The sequence below is a fragment of the Uranotaenia lowii genome, chromosome 1 (genome assembly GCF_029784155.1).
Source record: "Uranotaenia lowii strain MFRU-FL chromosome 1, ASM2978415v1, whole genome shotgun sequence".
NCBI classification, from domain to species: Eukaryota; Metazoa; Arthropoda; class Insecta; order Diptera; family Culicidae; genus Uranotaenia; species Uranotaenia lowii.
The window spans coordinates 112,445,331-112,461,726 of NC_073691.1; the positions used below are offsets into that span (position 1 = coordinate 112,445,331).

Genomic DNA, 16,396 nt, shown 5'->3' on the forward strand with positions numbered 1-16,396 from the left:
GAGCAAAACAATATCGTCTGCCAGGTCAAGGTCGTTCAGTTGCTTGATTGCTGGAGGATTCCACGGTAATCCTTGGTTTGGTCTACAGTCAATCGATCCAGTCAAGATCTCATCCATTACGATGAGAAAAAGAAGCGGTGACAAAATACATCCCTGTCTCACTCCAGCAGTTACCGGGATAGGTTCGGACAAGACACCATCGTGCAAAACTTTGCACGAAAACGCCTCGTACTGTGCTTCGATGAGATGGACTAGTTTCTCTGGGACCCCTCGTCATCTTAGAGCAGCCCAGATGTTTTCGTGGTTTAGTCGGTCAAATGCTTTTTCGAAATCAACGAACACCAGCAGAAGAGAGTCCTGGAATTCGTTGATTTGTATTATTCGTAGCGTTGTGATGTGGTCCACACATGATCGTCCGGATCGGAATCCAGCTTGTTGCCGTCGGAGTGTAGCGTCGATTTTCTCCTGGATCCTGTTCAGGATCACTTTGCAGAGTACTTTGAGGTTGTACAGATCAAAGTTATGCCACGCCAGTTACCGCACTCTGTCAGGTCTCCTTTCTTCGGGACCTTTACTAGGATACCCTGCATCCAGTCGACCGGGAATGTTGCAGTATCCCAAATGTCAGCGAAAAGACGGTGCAACATTTGTGCTGACAGGGCAGGGTCGGCTTTGAGCATTTCAGCAGGAGTGCAATCGATTCCAGGCGCTTTGTTGGATTTCATGTCCTTGATTGCCGCTTCTATTTCAGCCAGCGTGGGCGCTTCCGAGTTGACGCCATTAATGCGACTTACTGTGGGCGCCTCGAGCTGCGGGTTCTGTTGGCCATTGCTATTTGTAACTCGGAAGAGTTGTTCAAAATGCTCCTATGCTCTAGGGTGGTAATAAAATAATTCATAGTATGAAATGGTATGAAAATTTTAATAACAAAAAATTTTAATAACAAACAAATAAATTTAAAAAAAATGACAAAAATGATAAAAACGACAAAAATGACCAAAATGATAAAAATGACCAAAATGACAAAAGTAGCAAAAATCTCAAAAATCACAAAAATAACGAAAATACAAAAAAATGACAAAAATGACAAAAAATGACAAAAATGAACAAAATGACCTTTTCAATGTTATTTCCCCTTTTGGTATTTTTTAGGGTAAAAATCGTAACTTTAAGCTTTTTTTAGGTGAATCAAGTCCCTTTGAGCTGAAGTTTTACACAGGTCAACGGGATGAATCATCCAGCCGGATGAAAATCTTTAAAGAAAAAATCAATTTTTGAGCCTGTCTACCAGATATAATCGGTCGTTTTACGAAATTCGAAGATGAATCATTTTTCATACAGCCGTGGTCACCCTAACCCACATTTAAATTTATGAATGTTTGAAGCGAAGAAAACTGGCCCCATTAGAATTTGAGGAACATCCAAGTTTTTCCACCATACTGATTTATCGAATTCACGACCGTTTCCGCTAACCGTTGTATCATGAATCCAAGCTCGGAAATCAGAATGTCTTCCTGTGAATCAAGTCGGTAATATTGTGTCACTATCCTACATGGTGTTACCTTGGTGATTTGCTGTTGCGAGTTCACGGGACTGCTGGCGGATTAGGAAGATCTTCTTGTTGTAAGATTCAAAAGCATAAAAGAATACCGTGATATTATGCGTTATTAAAACGAGTTCGTCTTTCGTATGTTTTCATATATGTATATTAACAGCAATTAAAAATGGCAATATAAATAAAGCACTATAAAATGTCTTCGAAAGCACAACTCGTTTGATATTTGGCCTTGGAGGTTTTATCTGCGGATCAATTTTTTATTCCTCGAAAACAAACAAAAACTAAACTATTTTCGAAGGCACTGCAAGAAGTAAATAAAATACACCGAGATTCGAGAAATTTGCCCTTGCTGTCCCTGTTCAAGGGAAAAAGTTGTTTGAGCGAGACCGTCTGCAAGTTATTGGCCCATCTTCTGGCGCAGCTTTTTGATGAAATCTTTGGCTTGCTTGTCACCTTGCCGGTATTCCAAAGCTCGAACACAGTCAGTATCTGTGAAAGAACATTATTTGTTTTTTTTTAATTCATTACTTGAATTTATTTTTAAAAAAATAATAGACTGAATACATACCCATTCTCGTTGGGCGTGTTAACAATAAATGCTTCTGCTTTAGTTTGTCGCTTTCGCTCGGGTTATCAGCTACGTCATTGAAGCTTAAGTAACATTCGGCCAAATATTGATTTGACATCCCGAAGAGGTCTTTATCTTTAACGCTGAACAGAATAAGCGCATCATTCACAGCTCGCTGTTCCGGGGTAAATGTTCTGCAGCGAGAGAAAGATTCATATTGTTAACAACTGGAAGACAATTTACTTCGTGCATACTCACATCGTGAACTTTTCGTCGTATAGCGGACACAGAGTTTTGTTCTGAGTTTGTGTTCGTGGTTTTTGAACACCAACAAATCTTTCTTCTGGTATGAAATGAATCCGCACAAACGAATCGCACATGCCGTTATCGTCCATAGGTTTCAAGTTGCGAGCATTCATGACTGTCAGCTCCAGCACATTGTCCATGAAGTGGCACTGTACTGTCAGAAGACCGTAGTTCTCACCCCCAGCGACTTGTAACGACTCTTGCTCCTTTAGCCGTTCAATGTAATACTGATGAATGAGATCGGTCGTTTCGTAGCCATGTAGCTGTAGAAGCCTCTCTATGTAATCAAGCGCTTTCTTGTCATCTCCATCAACGGAATCCTGATTATCGGAAGTTTTAAAGTTGGCCACTAAAATGTGTAGAGTGTCCCGCAAGTTGGCGAAAAAGGCAGGTGAACGACGTTTCTGAAAAAAAAAAATACCAAAATCTATAGTTTGATTATGTTTTCATGAATCATTATTCAATAGAACCTACATCAAGATTACTCTGAACTAAGTCGTACAACACACCGGTTAGCTTATTCCAAATTTCTTTTAGAACACGTTCGAAGTTTTGTTCGTTCAGCTCGCCGTTCAACATGGCTAAAGATTCTTCCATGTACATCATCAACCGATCCATTGAATTGGAATCTTGCTGTAGCAGTCCGGCTCCTTCCACCAAGAAACGACGCATTGCCGGGGCCATTTTTCCAGCTAATGTGTCTACCAATTCCGCGATTTTGTTATTCTCCGTATCGATTGCATTGTTTAGCACTGCTCGCAGGGTACTGGCACATCGTTCCGCTTCCAATGGACTCTGAACATCCGACAACTTGTTAATGATATCATCCACCCCCAGTTCGGAAGCAAACGGCTTCAAACTTTGCCGAATGTAATCGATATTGTTAATCGCAAGGCACCATTCTTGAGTGACTATAAATTTCTTTTCGTATGCATTTTCCACTTGCCCAACCCGTTCGACACGCGCGGCCATTCGATCGGCATAAAACACGCAGCACCGGCAAATATCCTAGAAGAACGCAATTTATACAGAAAATTGTTATTTTATCTCATTTCCATTATACCTACATCGACAATCTTTGCCACGAAAATGTAGGCCCCTTCGACATCTGGCCAAGCGAGTTGTTGCCAGAAGATTTTGATCTGGTAGAAAATAGCCAGAGTGTCAACGGCCGAGGAAGAATATTTGACCGAATCGTCGACCGGTTGCAGTTTGTCCAGTTCGATGGCTTTGGCAATTCGAGTCAATGCCTTGTAGACAGCAATGTCCAGCCAATGGGCGACGCCACCCATGAACCACCGATGGTATTCATCAATGGCAAACCCAGACTCTCCGGGACTCAATCCGGGCCCAAGTCCTGAGAACCGTTTCAGTACAAGGTACAACTCAAACAGTGTGGTACCCATGTTAATGTCTTCGTAGTCAATCTGAGCACCAGAAGCTTCTGGAATATCAATGCGACGCAACTTTCGGCAGATATCCTCCACACAAGGCTTTATAAGCTCGGCGAGTTTCAACTCGTAAGTGATGTACAGTTCTTTGGTATACTGAAAGTGAACCACCCTGAAAGGTAAAGAAATTTGTTATAAAAGGTTTTACTTCGTGCATTCCTGCAAAGCAACATACTCTTGGAAAATTTTATCATAATGCTCGATAGATCTCTGAATGTCAGACCGCACCAGTTGGATGATTTTGATCAAATTCTGTAAACGATCTTCGTCTAATCCGGTTTGCACCTGATGGCTCTCCTCAATGCAGTTGAACCAATTTTCCGCCCCAGATACCACTGCACTCGTTAGAGCCTCTCGTATGTCCCAACTAGGCTCTACGGAATCACTCGTCCGTCTAATCCAACTGTATTGATTTGCGGGGAACAGATCGGTACCCTCCGGTGGTTCTAGCATTGAAACTTTGGAAAGTATATTCAGTACATCAGTTAGCATCTTAATGGCCATTTTATCGCCAGCAGTCTTCTTGCGTAGTTTTCTTATGATCGAAAAACATGACGGAAGTAACTTCTTCGTTGCATCCCAGAACATTTTCAGTTCCTCTTCCGAGACTGATCGGGTTTGGATTGGCCGTACCAGTTTGTCCAGCAGCGTATCGAACAGGTTGAAGGCCAATGGATGATCCAAATGAATGGAACTGTAAACACACCATTGAATAAATGCCACTGCCGTGCTAGATAGACTGCTCTGGGCCGAATGCTGAGTGAGGACAGCTTCACCTTGGAGGGTGAATTTTCCGGACCACCAGTACTGGGCCACTTTCGAAGTTTCTAGTTCGTGCAGTAGAAGAATCCTCAACAGGTGCCGATGCTCTTGAGCAGCCACCTGATTGTTTTTCTGGGAGCTAAAGTTCAGTCTTATTCTGATCGTGCCCTGGCGCTTCAGTTTGTTCTTTTTATCCAAGTTGTACCACATAATCAAACCGGATGCAGGAATCGACTGTAAAGAAATAATCATTAAAGCGAAGTGGAAAATTTACATTAAAGATCTCAAAATCATTCAAATAAAGAACCAAAAATGAAGATAAGTAAACCGAAATCAGAAGACAGAACTCAGAAATCAGGAATACCAGTATCCAAAACCAGTTAGAACCAAATTAAAATTCTCGAAAATTAGTAGAAATACAACAGAAATTATAAATTAGAAATCATAAAATGAAAATTGGGAATTGTATTTGAAAATCAGAAAAAACGAGAAATTAACAAAATTCATATAGCTGAGTTTTGAAGAACGAATACTGAACTTTGGAAAGTGAGCAGAATTGCGAGAATTCGCCCGTCACGCTTGACTGGACTAGCAACTTTCCCTCAACAAAACGGATCCGTACTGGATAGGGTGGTCTAACCGGTTTTACCGAAACCGGTAAAACCGGTAAAACCATCCATTTTTCCAATACCGGAAATACCGGCTATTGCGACGGTAAAAAACCGGTATTTCCGGTAAATTTTTCATTATTTTTTGGCATTGAAATAAAATTGACAAAGCTAAATGTGTTTTTTTAACCAAATATGTATGAGTACAAAAACTCAAATTTTGTTTAATCAGCTTCAAAATCTAAGCTCAATAAACCTTACTGCAAGGTTTATGTGAGATTTGAATATTGCTAAAACTTGTCGATGTAACTTTTTTGATCAAAGCTATAGTGGCGTTCAAAAGAGCTTTAACATGCTGCCATCTCTCTCTTAGGAGATATTTGTTCAAGAAACTTTACACATTTCAGTTCAGCTATCGAACTAATGCTCCACAACATTTAAAGACTGTTCAAGAGTACAATGACTGAAGGAAAGATACAGCAACAGGAAATTTAAGATTGCTTCACAATAATCACTGAATTTTTCATTGAAAAACTGGAATTTGATCGAAAGATGCAAAAATGATTTAACTATAAACAGGCCAAGTTTATTTTTCATTGAAAAACTGGAATTTGATCAAAAGATGCAGAAATGATTTAACTATAAACAGGCCAAGTTTATAAAAATCGTTCTAAGCGGTGCCGGGCTTTCACAAATTTAGAATTTTAAACCAAAAATGGTGAAAACTGATTAGAAACATCCTGCTTTGTTTTGAACCATAAAATGTTTCAATGGAGTCAGAAGTTAAACACATGTTCAAATGTTTATAAGAATTTATCTATCAATATTTTCAAGGTAATTGATGGAACTCTGTTGTTTTAATTTTTAACGCTGTTGAAGCATTTTCTTTTTCCAGACAAAGCAGTAACAAAGTTTTTATGAATTTGCAACAGTGTTATAATAAAACACGTACGGATTTAATCCAAACAACTAGATTTATTGCTGAATTTTGACTGGATTTTTATTCCCATTTGTTCGTTTTAATGTTAGAAAGGCAAAAGGAATGCCATCACGACCTAGGTTTTGGGGAAAACATTCGTATTTTGGACAACAAAAATCTGTAATTCTGCGAGTCAACCAGAAACTTTGTCACAGAGTTTTGTGATTGAGTTTTTTTACCGTAAAATCTTTTTGTAGGTATATCAAAATATATACATTTTGTATATCATTTTCATGAAAGACGTTTTGAAACTTTTACTGAATCTGTAAAATCTGTTCTTAAATCTTAATACTGTATTACAGAGTACAGGACAAACATATGTTGAAAATGATATTAAAATTCTATAATTTCTGCAACTTCACAGTGAAATTATAATAATGAAATGACGATGATAAATATTATGATTATCATGAGGATGATGATAAATTTATGACAAAGGGATAATTTAAAGACACAATACCATATTTTTAATCAAAAATGTTGCTAAATCTATTGCGTTATAAATTCTGAGCATTTTATGCCACTACTACTGCAATTAGACGAAACTTTTTCAGGAATTCGATATGCTTTGAAAAAATACCGGTTTTACCGGTTTTATCGGTTTTAAAAATTACATATACCGAAATACCGGATTTGAAAAAAACCGGTAAATCCGACCACCCTAGTACTGGATTAACGGAACCTCACTACTCACATGACGGACAAAGCACGACTGTAGTCAACATTTCTCCATCTTGTGACTGGCAAGAGCTTCGCCACACTTCAATGAAGGAAGGAAGGAAGGACCTTTTTATATGGTTGTATTGTAACCTATACACAGTAGATAAGTAATTTTTGTAGAAATTTAAAGTATGATACGGTCAAAATTTAGTCAAGGGAAATCGCGTGTAAATCGGTGAAATCGTTTATTTAAAAATCAAGTTAAATTTCTTTTTCAAGTTAAATAAGTATAAAATTCAGGAAAAATATTCAGTTAGGCTTCCGCTTTCCCAAATCCGAATTGCCGGGCCCCTGCCATCAGATTTTGTACAGCCACCTTGTCCACCTTCTTCGCCGCAGAAAGCCAGTTTGCCTTGAACTGCTGCTCGTCCTTAGCAGTTTTTTGGTCTTCTTTAGGTTCCGCTTGACAAAAGCCCAGTATTTCTCAATTGGGCGGAGCTCTGGCGTATTGGAGAGTTCTTGTCCTTGGGAACCACCTGCACGTTGTTCGCGGCGCACCACTCCATGGCCTTTTTACCGTAATGGCAAGATGCGAAATCCGGCCAAAACAGTACGGAACAACCGTGTTTCTTCAGGAAAGGCAGCAGACGTTTATTCAAACACTCTTTCACGTAAATTTCTTGGTTGAAAGTCCCGGAAGCTATGAAAACGCTGCTTTTCAAACCACAGGTACAGATGGCTTGCCAAACCAGATATTTCTTTGCAAACTTTGACAGTTTCATGTGCTTGAAAATATTTGCTACCTTTCCCCTTCCTTTTGCCGTATAGAACTCCTGTCCCGGAAGCTGCTTGTAGTCGGCTTTGACGTAGGTTTCGTCGTCCATTACCACGTAGTCAAACTTCATCAGCATGTCGTGTACAGCCTCCGGGATCGTGCTTTGGCCGTCGTATTTTGTTTATCATCGCGATTTGGAGTCACTACCTTCTTGTAAGTCGAAAGTCCGGCTCGTTTTTTGGCTCGATGCACGGTTGCATACGATACACCCAGCTTATTTGCGGCATCTCGGAGAGAGAGGTTAGGGTTTCGCTTGAAACTACCGACAACTCTCTTTGTCGTCTCAGCGGCTTCCGGTTTTCGATTTCCCCCCGATCCAGACTTCCTGGCTGTCGACAAACGTTCCCTAAACACTTTAATTACATTTGTAACGGTTGATTTGGCAACTTTTTCAGCGATTTTGCCAGCTTTGCGTGCGAGTAGCTCGGATTTTCGCGATGCGCGAGCAAAATTTTGATACGCTGCTCTTCTTCCTTGGACGGCATTTTGACAACTGAGTGAATTCCAAAATCAAAATAGGAGCAACATTCTACACACACACCTTCAAAATAAGGGGTGTTCAGGTTTTTTAAATGCAAAATTGAAAGAAATACGTCAAGTTGATATTGACCAAATGTTGACCGTATCACCCTTTATTAATGAAAAATCGAATGAAAACGTTTGAAAATTTATAGTTTTTGATACATTTGTGATGACATAACGCATGACGCACCCATGCCATCAGTGGATCAGTGATTACCGTCTTACCACGTTAACCACTCGACCACCGATATGACTGTTAAAAACTATGTCATCGTCAATTTGTTATCATTCAATGATAACTTTATTACAGTATATTGAAGTAAAAATTGAATTAGTGTTGTGGTATACAAATGTTGCATCTAACCCTGCTTTTGCATGATACCCCGTTTGACGGCAACGAAAGTTTTTTTAATGACAACATAGTCAATGATGTGGCTTATTTAGAAGGGTCTGAGAAATTGTATTAACGGCATAATAAATCAATAAATGGGAGTGAAACTTTCCTGGATTTTTCACGATCGCGTCCAAAAATATTGGTCAATTGACTTCCTGATTGAAAACTATCTTAAAAACCACTCGAAAGATCGTCAACATGTTTTCATATGCGAACATTACACTAATAAAGTAGTTTCTCTGAAAATTTTATCAACTTCCATCAATACATCATAGGTTGCATTCACAAAAGACAGTGATGCTTTTTTCGAATACATTCCCAAATACTTTGTTTGACTGAAGTTTGAAAACAAGATTTCAGAACTTCTACAATACATCTCTTGATGCCACTGAGCTTACCTTAAGTGGAATGCTGGCTCGACCAATCAGTTCATTGTCGTGCTTGCCGGTCGAGGCCGTGACTGCGATTTCTTTCATCAGCTTACGCAGTCCTCGCACACCCTTAACGTCGAAGACCTTGTTCATTTTTTCCTTGATCGTTTCCGCTGGATCGAAATCCCACACTTCCACAATCAGGTTCGCATCATTGGCATTTTCATCGATTGGCCTAGAGAACAGAGTTACACAGCGTTATTAAAATTAATCAAGAACCGAATAGGGTTAATACAAGATACCTACAGCGAAAAATGCTCTTCCCAGATCGGATTCAAAGTGGCAGCCTTAACGGAGGTGTTGTACCGGTGCGTCGGATTGGAGACAATGTACATGGTGACGAAAGGATCGGACAGTCCATTCGAATCCTTCGGTTCCAGCTCTTTGGCTTCAATCACCTCAACGTTAAGGCAAATCTCCGGAGGCTCTTTGCTCCTCGCAGCATGGAGGATTTCTTCGTGTTTTTCGTTGCTAATTTTAAATGCATCCTGCACGTAATGAATTGCACTCTCTTCAGTCAGCTCCTCATCCTCACAGCCTATATTATTGATGATTTCGAACAAAATTTCCTCGTACAACTCTTCAATCTAGCGAATGAGGATGTTAAAAAAATTAATAGAATATTAATAATTTTTCGATGACTATAAAATAGTACGAGAAGGTTCAATTGCCTACAGTCATTGAGTGAACGATCATGTTGGCCTGTTGATCCATGACCTCCTTACGCACGCCACGGAACTGATTGCGATTGAGGGTGCCTCGGCGGTTGACGACGGGAATTGGCAGTAGATTGTACATGTTGTTGCATATTTCATGGCTACTTTTGGACCGTTTCGGTGAACTATCGTACAGCCCCTCGGACCGGGCCACAGATTTGGAACGATTTTTTTCTCCCCGAAAGGATTTCGATGCTCGAAGCGTACCGAACTTGAGATTGAACTTGCTATTGCCACTGAGACCACTCCCGCCCAGTAGACGTGGTAGCGAATAGGTACTCATGATTGGCTAGCTTAATATCGAAGACGGTGTCTGAGTCGCTTCCGGATTCAAATTCGTTAATATTAATCAATGTCTTTATTTTTAAACGATAGTATTCATGACGGTGTGAAGGATTCTGGCAATGTAAGTTTTTTTTTTAATTATATTTTAAAACATACGTCTGTAAGACCTTTTTATTTAGGGACAATATGTATGGCATAATTCCAAAAACGTTGAAATTTTAAACATAAAACGAAAGTATTTTTGAATAACAACATAGTCAATGATGTGGCTTACCAAGTTCGAGAAATTGTATTAATGTTTAGAACCATCTTCTAAAAAAATTTCAAAATCGGGGTAGGGTCATTCAATATCCAAGCAAGCATTGATTCATAGTTAAAAAAAATAAAAAAAATCCTAATTTATTTTTAGGATTTTAACTTCTAGATTTCAATCTCTGATTGCGTTACGTAAAACTTCAAATACTTTTATTAATTTGATTAGGTATGGAAAATTTTCATGAACATTTCAGTCTCCTAGAATGAAGCGAGAGATAATTTTAGTTGGCGTTAGAGTTATTTAATAAATTTCCAGTTGAACAACTCCAAAAAGAGCTTTCATTTTCAATTGGTTTATGAACTCTTCCACGATGTTTGCAGTTAATGTTTAAACAATTATTGTTTTAAGATATCAGAAACTGCCACCTACGCAAACATAATGGTTTTTCGAAGACAAGGTACTGAACTCATTTCCTTTGTATGCTTAAAAAATTAAAAGCTGTTGACAAAGTCATTTCCAAATACATCGAATTTTGTACCCGAACAAGTTTTAAATAACGTAAACATCGTATTCGAACACAAACATGTTTTGATACTAAAAGATTATTCATTTCAATGAAAGTTATGAAATGTTAAAAAAGATGTGATTTAGGTGCTTCTTTTAATGAGCAACAGTGAAAATGACACAATTCCAAAAAAATTGTAGAGATAATCTCCAAATTTGTTTCAGCCTTTGTTTTGGCATAAACCTCATATGATTTATTGTAATAAAAGACCCATTCTATTTTAAAAACGTGTGCCAATCGAAAAAAAATGGAATAACATGAAGTTTTATTAAAATGGAAAACTTCATAAAGCTTTCAAACGGAGGAGTACGCGTAAAAAATCAATATAAATTATGACACATGGCAAACAATTCTCAAAAGATCATGATCAAATTAAAAAACAAACATGTTCTTACATAGAAAGATGTATAGATGATCCATCGGATTCACTAACCCAAAAACTTTGAAATGGAGGAAATTTATGGTTTTTTATTTAAATTTCCAACGCCTTACAGAATCGGTTGCATTGAAATGATTGAGTTCAAACATTTTCAAGTACTTTCCATGAAATTCCATACACAAAGAGACGATTTATAATATTGAAAGAAATATGGATTCGTTTTAATAATTCTTATCATTTTTTTATTTTCCTTACATCCCCCATATAAATTATACGAGAAAATATGAACGAAAAAGACTCTAACTTTTTTCGCTTATTAATGTTTCCAAACTTGAAAATCTTCACTTGAATAAAGTTATAAATTTTTTGCAATGTTAATTTTACAGAAATGATTACGATTCTTTTAATGGAAATTTTGACCTATTTTCTATCAACTTATTATCCTCAAAATCTTTGACTTGTCCAGTTTAAGTAAAACTTTCAATACTTCATTATTATATTTGATGGATCAATTTTAGGGTTTGAAAGTAATAAAATTTTGGTTTGGGGAAACCTTAGTAACTCAACGACGTGCAATTATGAAACTTATATACATCCTCGCTTGAACCAAGTTCCGGAAAAAGGCAAATTACTTCAGAGTTTTAATTTCTTCATAAACAAACCAACAAACTAATCACTGTGTCACATACCCATAATTCCTGTGATCTGTGAGAAAAAAAATGGATTTTCAATTACTTCTGTAACGCTCGTCTTTTTGTTTTCAAAGCTTAGGTTCTACTTAGTGCATTACCAAATTCATTCATTTGTGTCTCTGGAGCCACTACTTTTGCTCACACTAGAATGAAGTGGTTTTCAATCGTGCTTCGTACCGGTAAGATAAAAAAGGAATAAAAAAAATGCCAATGTTTCTTTCAGAAAAATACTCAATTAAAAAAAAAATCTTATCACGAAAATGTCACCTCTGCTCGATGATTTTTTCTTCTCTCAAATTTGATGTTTACCGAGTAAGAGTTGTATTATGTGAATCTATTTTTAGACTAATTTACATCTTATTTCGCATCTCGATATTATTTTCACTGCCAAATTACACGTTATCTGGGAAAGTTGATTCCTCTTAAAATTGTGACTCTATCGTGACTGACTGACAATCTACCGATTCGGTTAATGCAGGTGGATGAGTGTTGATGGAATCACTGGATTTTCCTCTCGATGACGATCCTCTGCTTTGTTGAGAGGGATCAAATAATGGAAAAGAAAGCACAATCGAATACGTTACACAACACATTCCAGTTTTCAACACACGATGCCATACAAATTATCCCTTTGAGCCCTTCGTACACTACCAAAGGCCTCTTTTTTGTAGGTCAAGATTAGCAGCTCCGAAAGAAACTTTACTGACCGATCGAAAAGGTTCGACCGTCGCACTTGGACTGAAAAACGTACATTTTTATTTATAATTCACTGGTCAGTTTTTTCAGTAAGCTTCTTTTTCGCGGCATTTTTCGCTCTATTTTCCCGCTTTCATGTCAAGCCGCACTAAGAATGGACCCACGCGGGATGGGGAAGGCGTATTTTTTGGTATGTTATGATCGTTTTTCGCGCTTTTCTTCGCACTCTTCGGCGATCTTCATTTAGTCGCAAACCTCCTAAAATTAATTTTCAAGATCACAAAGTGACCGTTAAGTTTTGGCGTTCTTTCTTGACCAATCTTTTTAGGAGCATCTCCTTTTGCCACAATTTTCTCTACAAATATGTTTATTCTCAGCCAACGGTCTTCAGCTGGCATGCGTATGTAAGGTGAGAGGACAGTTTTCCTGCGATCAAAGTAGGCGTTGGCATATACATTTTTCACTTGTTGCTTCGTTACTATAATGAATACCATCAACAAATGGCCCGATGAGTGATCCGTTAAGAAGCTTTAATTATTGACACGCACTTTCCTAAATTAGAGCAAATTTTTAGCACATGTTGACAAAGCGGACATCGAACTAATGAATGACGACAACGACGACGACGTAACTAAACGGAAGATTTAACGCCTTAATCTACGATCGACTATGGGAGATTTTCTCCCAATCTATCCTGGTAACGTACAGAGTGGTAGCTAGCGCGCAAACTTGCTGCAAATTAAATGTGTTCCTGAAAGTAAACTATAAATAATTTTCAACCGTTTTTGTCAGCCACCGAAGAACCTGGCGGATATATTTAGGTAGTTAGAACAACGACTGTTAAAACGGCAATCGGCTTCAAGTCGATCCGGATGCATGTATTGATGGATTATTCTTTGTTTAGAATACATTGCGTCATTACCTACACCAAAGGTCGGCAAACTGTGGCGCGCGAGCTGCGTACGACTATTTAAACCAAAACTTAATAACTCAACTTAGAATTCAGTCCACTTTCTTTTGTACAAAGTACAACCAGCACAACCACTGCCTTTGAATGGTTCGGAGCTATTTTTCTATGGGAATCTAGTAATTTTTTCGTGACACTATTTCGTAATTTTAATGAAATAAATTTTAACAGTCGCCATGAAATTTTTAATTGTCTGCACGGTAAACGGAAATTACCGAGTTCGGTAATCATTTCAACGAGCTCCCGACACGGAGCTCGTTTTTTCATGACCGGAAATTGATAGGTGTCTAATATTACGAACCTTTTTCGATAAAAAAAAAAACTGAAACTCGGCAGATTATATCTTAGTTCCTCTGTCAAAATATTGATAGTTGTTAACGTGACAGGCACACATCGTCTATTATTATACAAAAATTTTGCCGTAAAATTAGTAATTTTTGCATAAATATCTTTAAATGTTACCGAAAACATTAAAATGAGATGAGTCGAGCCTCAGATCACCTTGCGTAATATGCTGTGCATCATAAGTTGAAATTGCCGTACGTTTTTCTGTTTCAAAAATTAAAAAAAATATTAATACGCAAAATCATTAAAAAGACAAAAAAGACAAACAAATTCACCTAAAGGTTTTGTTGATCATAAATAGAATTAAATTTGAAAGTAAATTTTTTATTTCAGAACTGACAAAATGTATAACTCTATCAAATTTTGAAATTTTTTAAATTTTAACTTTTGGTTCTTCCGCCCCGAAAGGTTGCCGACCCCTGACATATGGATTCTATCCTGAAGCGAGATGCATCCCCTTGTTGATCTAATACCTCGTTTATCGTTAAACTGACGTAAAAGTCTTCTTTTATCAAATTTTTCTTTTAGAAAGAATATTACAAAAAATACTCAAAATGATACATTGTATGTAGGACATATTCACAATTGCTTTGACTATTTTCTCAATTGGCGTATACAACGTTTCTATGTCGATCCGCTGTTCAATTGGTCTCAACCAATTGGCAATATGAGTAGTTGAAATTTTGAAGAGAGCAAATTGATCCTATTTTTGGAGCAACTCCTGTTCACAAATTGCAAATAAACCAGTCATGATTGCTTTTCTTCATACAAGATTGCACGAAATGGAACAGCAGCTAGGGTGGACCTCATAGCTCAAGTAGGTTTTATTTATTCTCGAGTGTCAATTTTAGTTTCTTAGGTTTTTTTTAATTCCTAATTTTCTGAGTTGGGCCTGAGTAACTGCCGTTTGTTTTCGCCTATTTAATATCCAGAACACTCAGACCAAACATTCACAAGTATAACGTTGACAATAAATCCGGAAAGTTTGGCCAACAACTTTGTTAAATATTTATGTTTATGCACGTTAGTTCCATAAAGCTACATTCCTGAGAAGTGGGCCACGTGATCTATTAAGAAGATCGCATTGCCGTATTCACGTAAAGCGTAAACAATTCCTCTCTAGTGTTTCGTTAACCAAATGCTCACATCTGACCAGCCCATAATCAAACATATGCCTTGTTTAAACTTCACTTTCCCTAAACAAACTATAAATCTCAATTAATTAGCCTGGAACCGATTGCTTCAATGACCGTTAGCAATTGAGATACCTAGAAGAGTGCAAATATGTATATCCGAGATCGAACACTCACATTCCATCCAAATGCATCTTCGATGAATTCCTGCTGCTTGTCCTGCTGCTCCTCGTAATCACTGTCCGGCAGGGTTTCGTTTCCGCTATCTTCGCCAGCTTCCGGAATTACCGTGGCCTCCCGTGGGGCTGCATAATGAGCCTTTTCTGATGTTTCGCCAACACCGGCTTCTTCTTCCGGGAACGGTTCCAGTCGTGTTTCAATGCTTTCATCGTGGTTGATCGACTTTTGACGCAGAATCGAGCCGAACTTCTCAAAGAATCCTCCATCCAAATCTTGTATTCTGGGAAAAAATATTAAAAATTTACACGTGAGTATTCGTAGTAGATATATAAACCTAAGTAATCTTGATGAGTTTTTTTTTAAGACATACACCGTCTTTGCCGATCTAGACTTCACAGACTAAATAAAAATTGTTATAGTGAAAAATAAAAAATTGAATGATGATGACAATAGAGGAACAATGTGTACATCATGTTGCACAGTGTAAATTTTAGTTCAAGATGATTTAACGATCATAAGAGCTTATTTTCCGGTGCTCAAAAATTATACACTTGAGAACCTAGTTGGATTCTTTGCAAACATTTCTATAAAGATGATAAAGAAATTTCTTTTTTGCTAAAAATTGTTGCCTTGTGGGACACCAACTTTAATGCTCTCTAGAGAACTGTTTGCCTCACCTAAGATGAAAAATTGTTTCCTGTGAGCCAAGTAGCTGCGTTTAAGATTGGTGGCTAGGCCTCTTATGCCAAAACACTTCATTTTTTTTTAATTTTATTTATTTTTTTGGGCTTGTGATATAGCTCAGTTGGCAAGTCTGTTGTCTCCTGAGCCGATGTCCGCGAGTTCGCGCCTAAGAGTAAACATCGAACATAGTTGTACCGGATAAGTTTTTCAATAACGATCCGCCAACTGCAACGTTGATAAAGTCACTTTTCGAAAACCTTACTAAAAATGCTTAAAGTTGATATGGAACGGTAAATAGTACATCGCGAGCATCTCCAGATTAAAATATTGAAATGACTCTACACAGTAAACGAAATTTACCGAGTTCGGTAATTTTTTTTACCGAAATCCTAACATGTGTAAATCGTTAAACTGTTCGGTAAAT

The 16,396-nt window shown here is 37.8% G+C and overlaps 1 protein-coding gene across 7 annotated transcripts in view; it reads right to left on the minus strand.

Moving 5' to 3' along the window:
• Window positions 1-1,773: 1,773 nt before the first annotated feature.
• LOC129738823 (protein unc-13 homolog 4B) overlaps window positions 1,774-16,396 on the minus strand; it is a 90,636-nt gene continuing 76,013 nt past the window's right edge. For 6 of the 7 annotated variants that reach the window (XM_055730117.1, XM_055730118.1, XM_055730120.1 and 3 more), the window contains 9 exons: window positions 15,286-15,568; window positions 9,321-9,661; window positions 9,042-9,249; window positions 4,059-4,879; window positions 3,500-3,995; window positions 2,907-3,440; window positions 2,385-2,836; window positions 2,127-2,320; window positions 1,774-2,047 (listed from right to left, as the gene is read on the minus strand). In XM_055730117.1, coding sequence (XP_055586092.1) covers window positions 1,956-2,047; window positions 2,127-2,320; window positions 2,385-2,836; window positions 2,907-3,440; window positions 3,500-3,995; window positions 4,059-4,879; window positions 9,042-9,249; window positions 9,321-9,661; window positions 15,286-15,568 — 3,421 coding nt within the window. In that variant the 3' untranslated portion in view covers window positions 1,774-1,955. Of the gene's footprint in view, window positions 2,048-2,126; window positions 2,321-2,384; window positions 2,837-2,906; window positions 3,441-3,499; window positions 3,996-4,058; window positions 4,880-9,041; window positions 9,250-9,320; window positions 9,662-9,749; window positions 10,284-15,285; window positions 15,569-16,396 lie in introns of those variants that run through there. The other variant, XM_055730122.1, reaches the window with a different exon arrangement.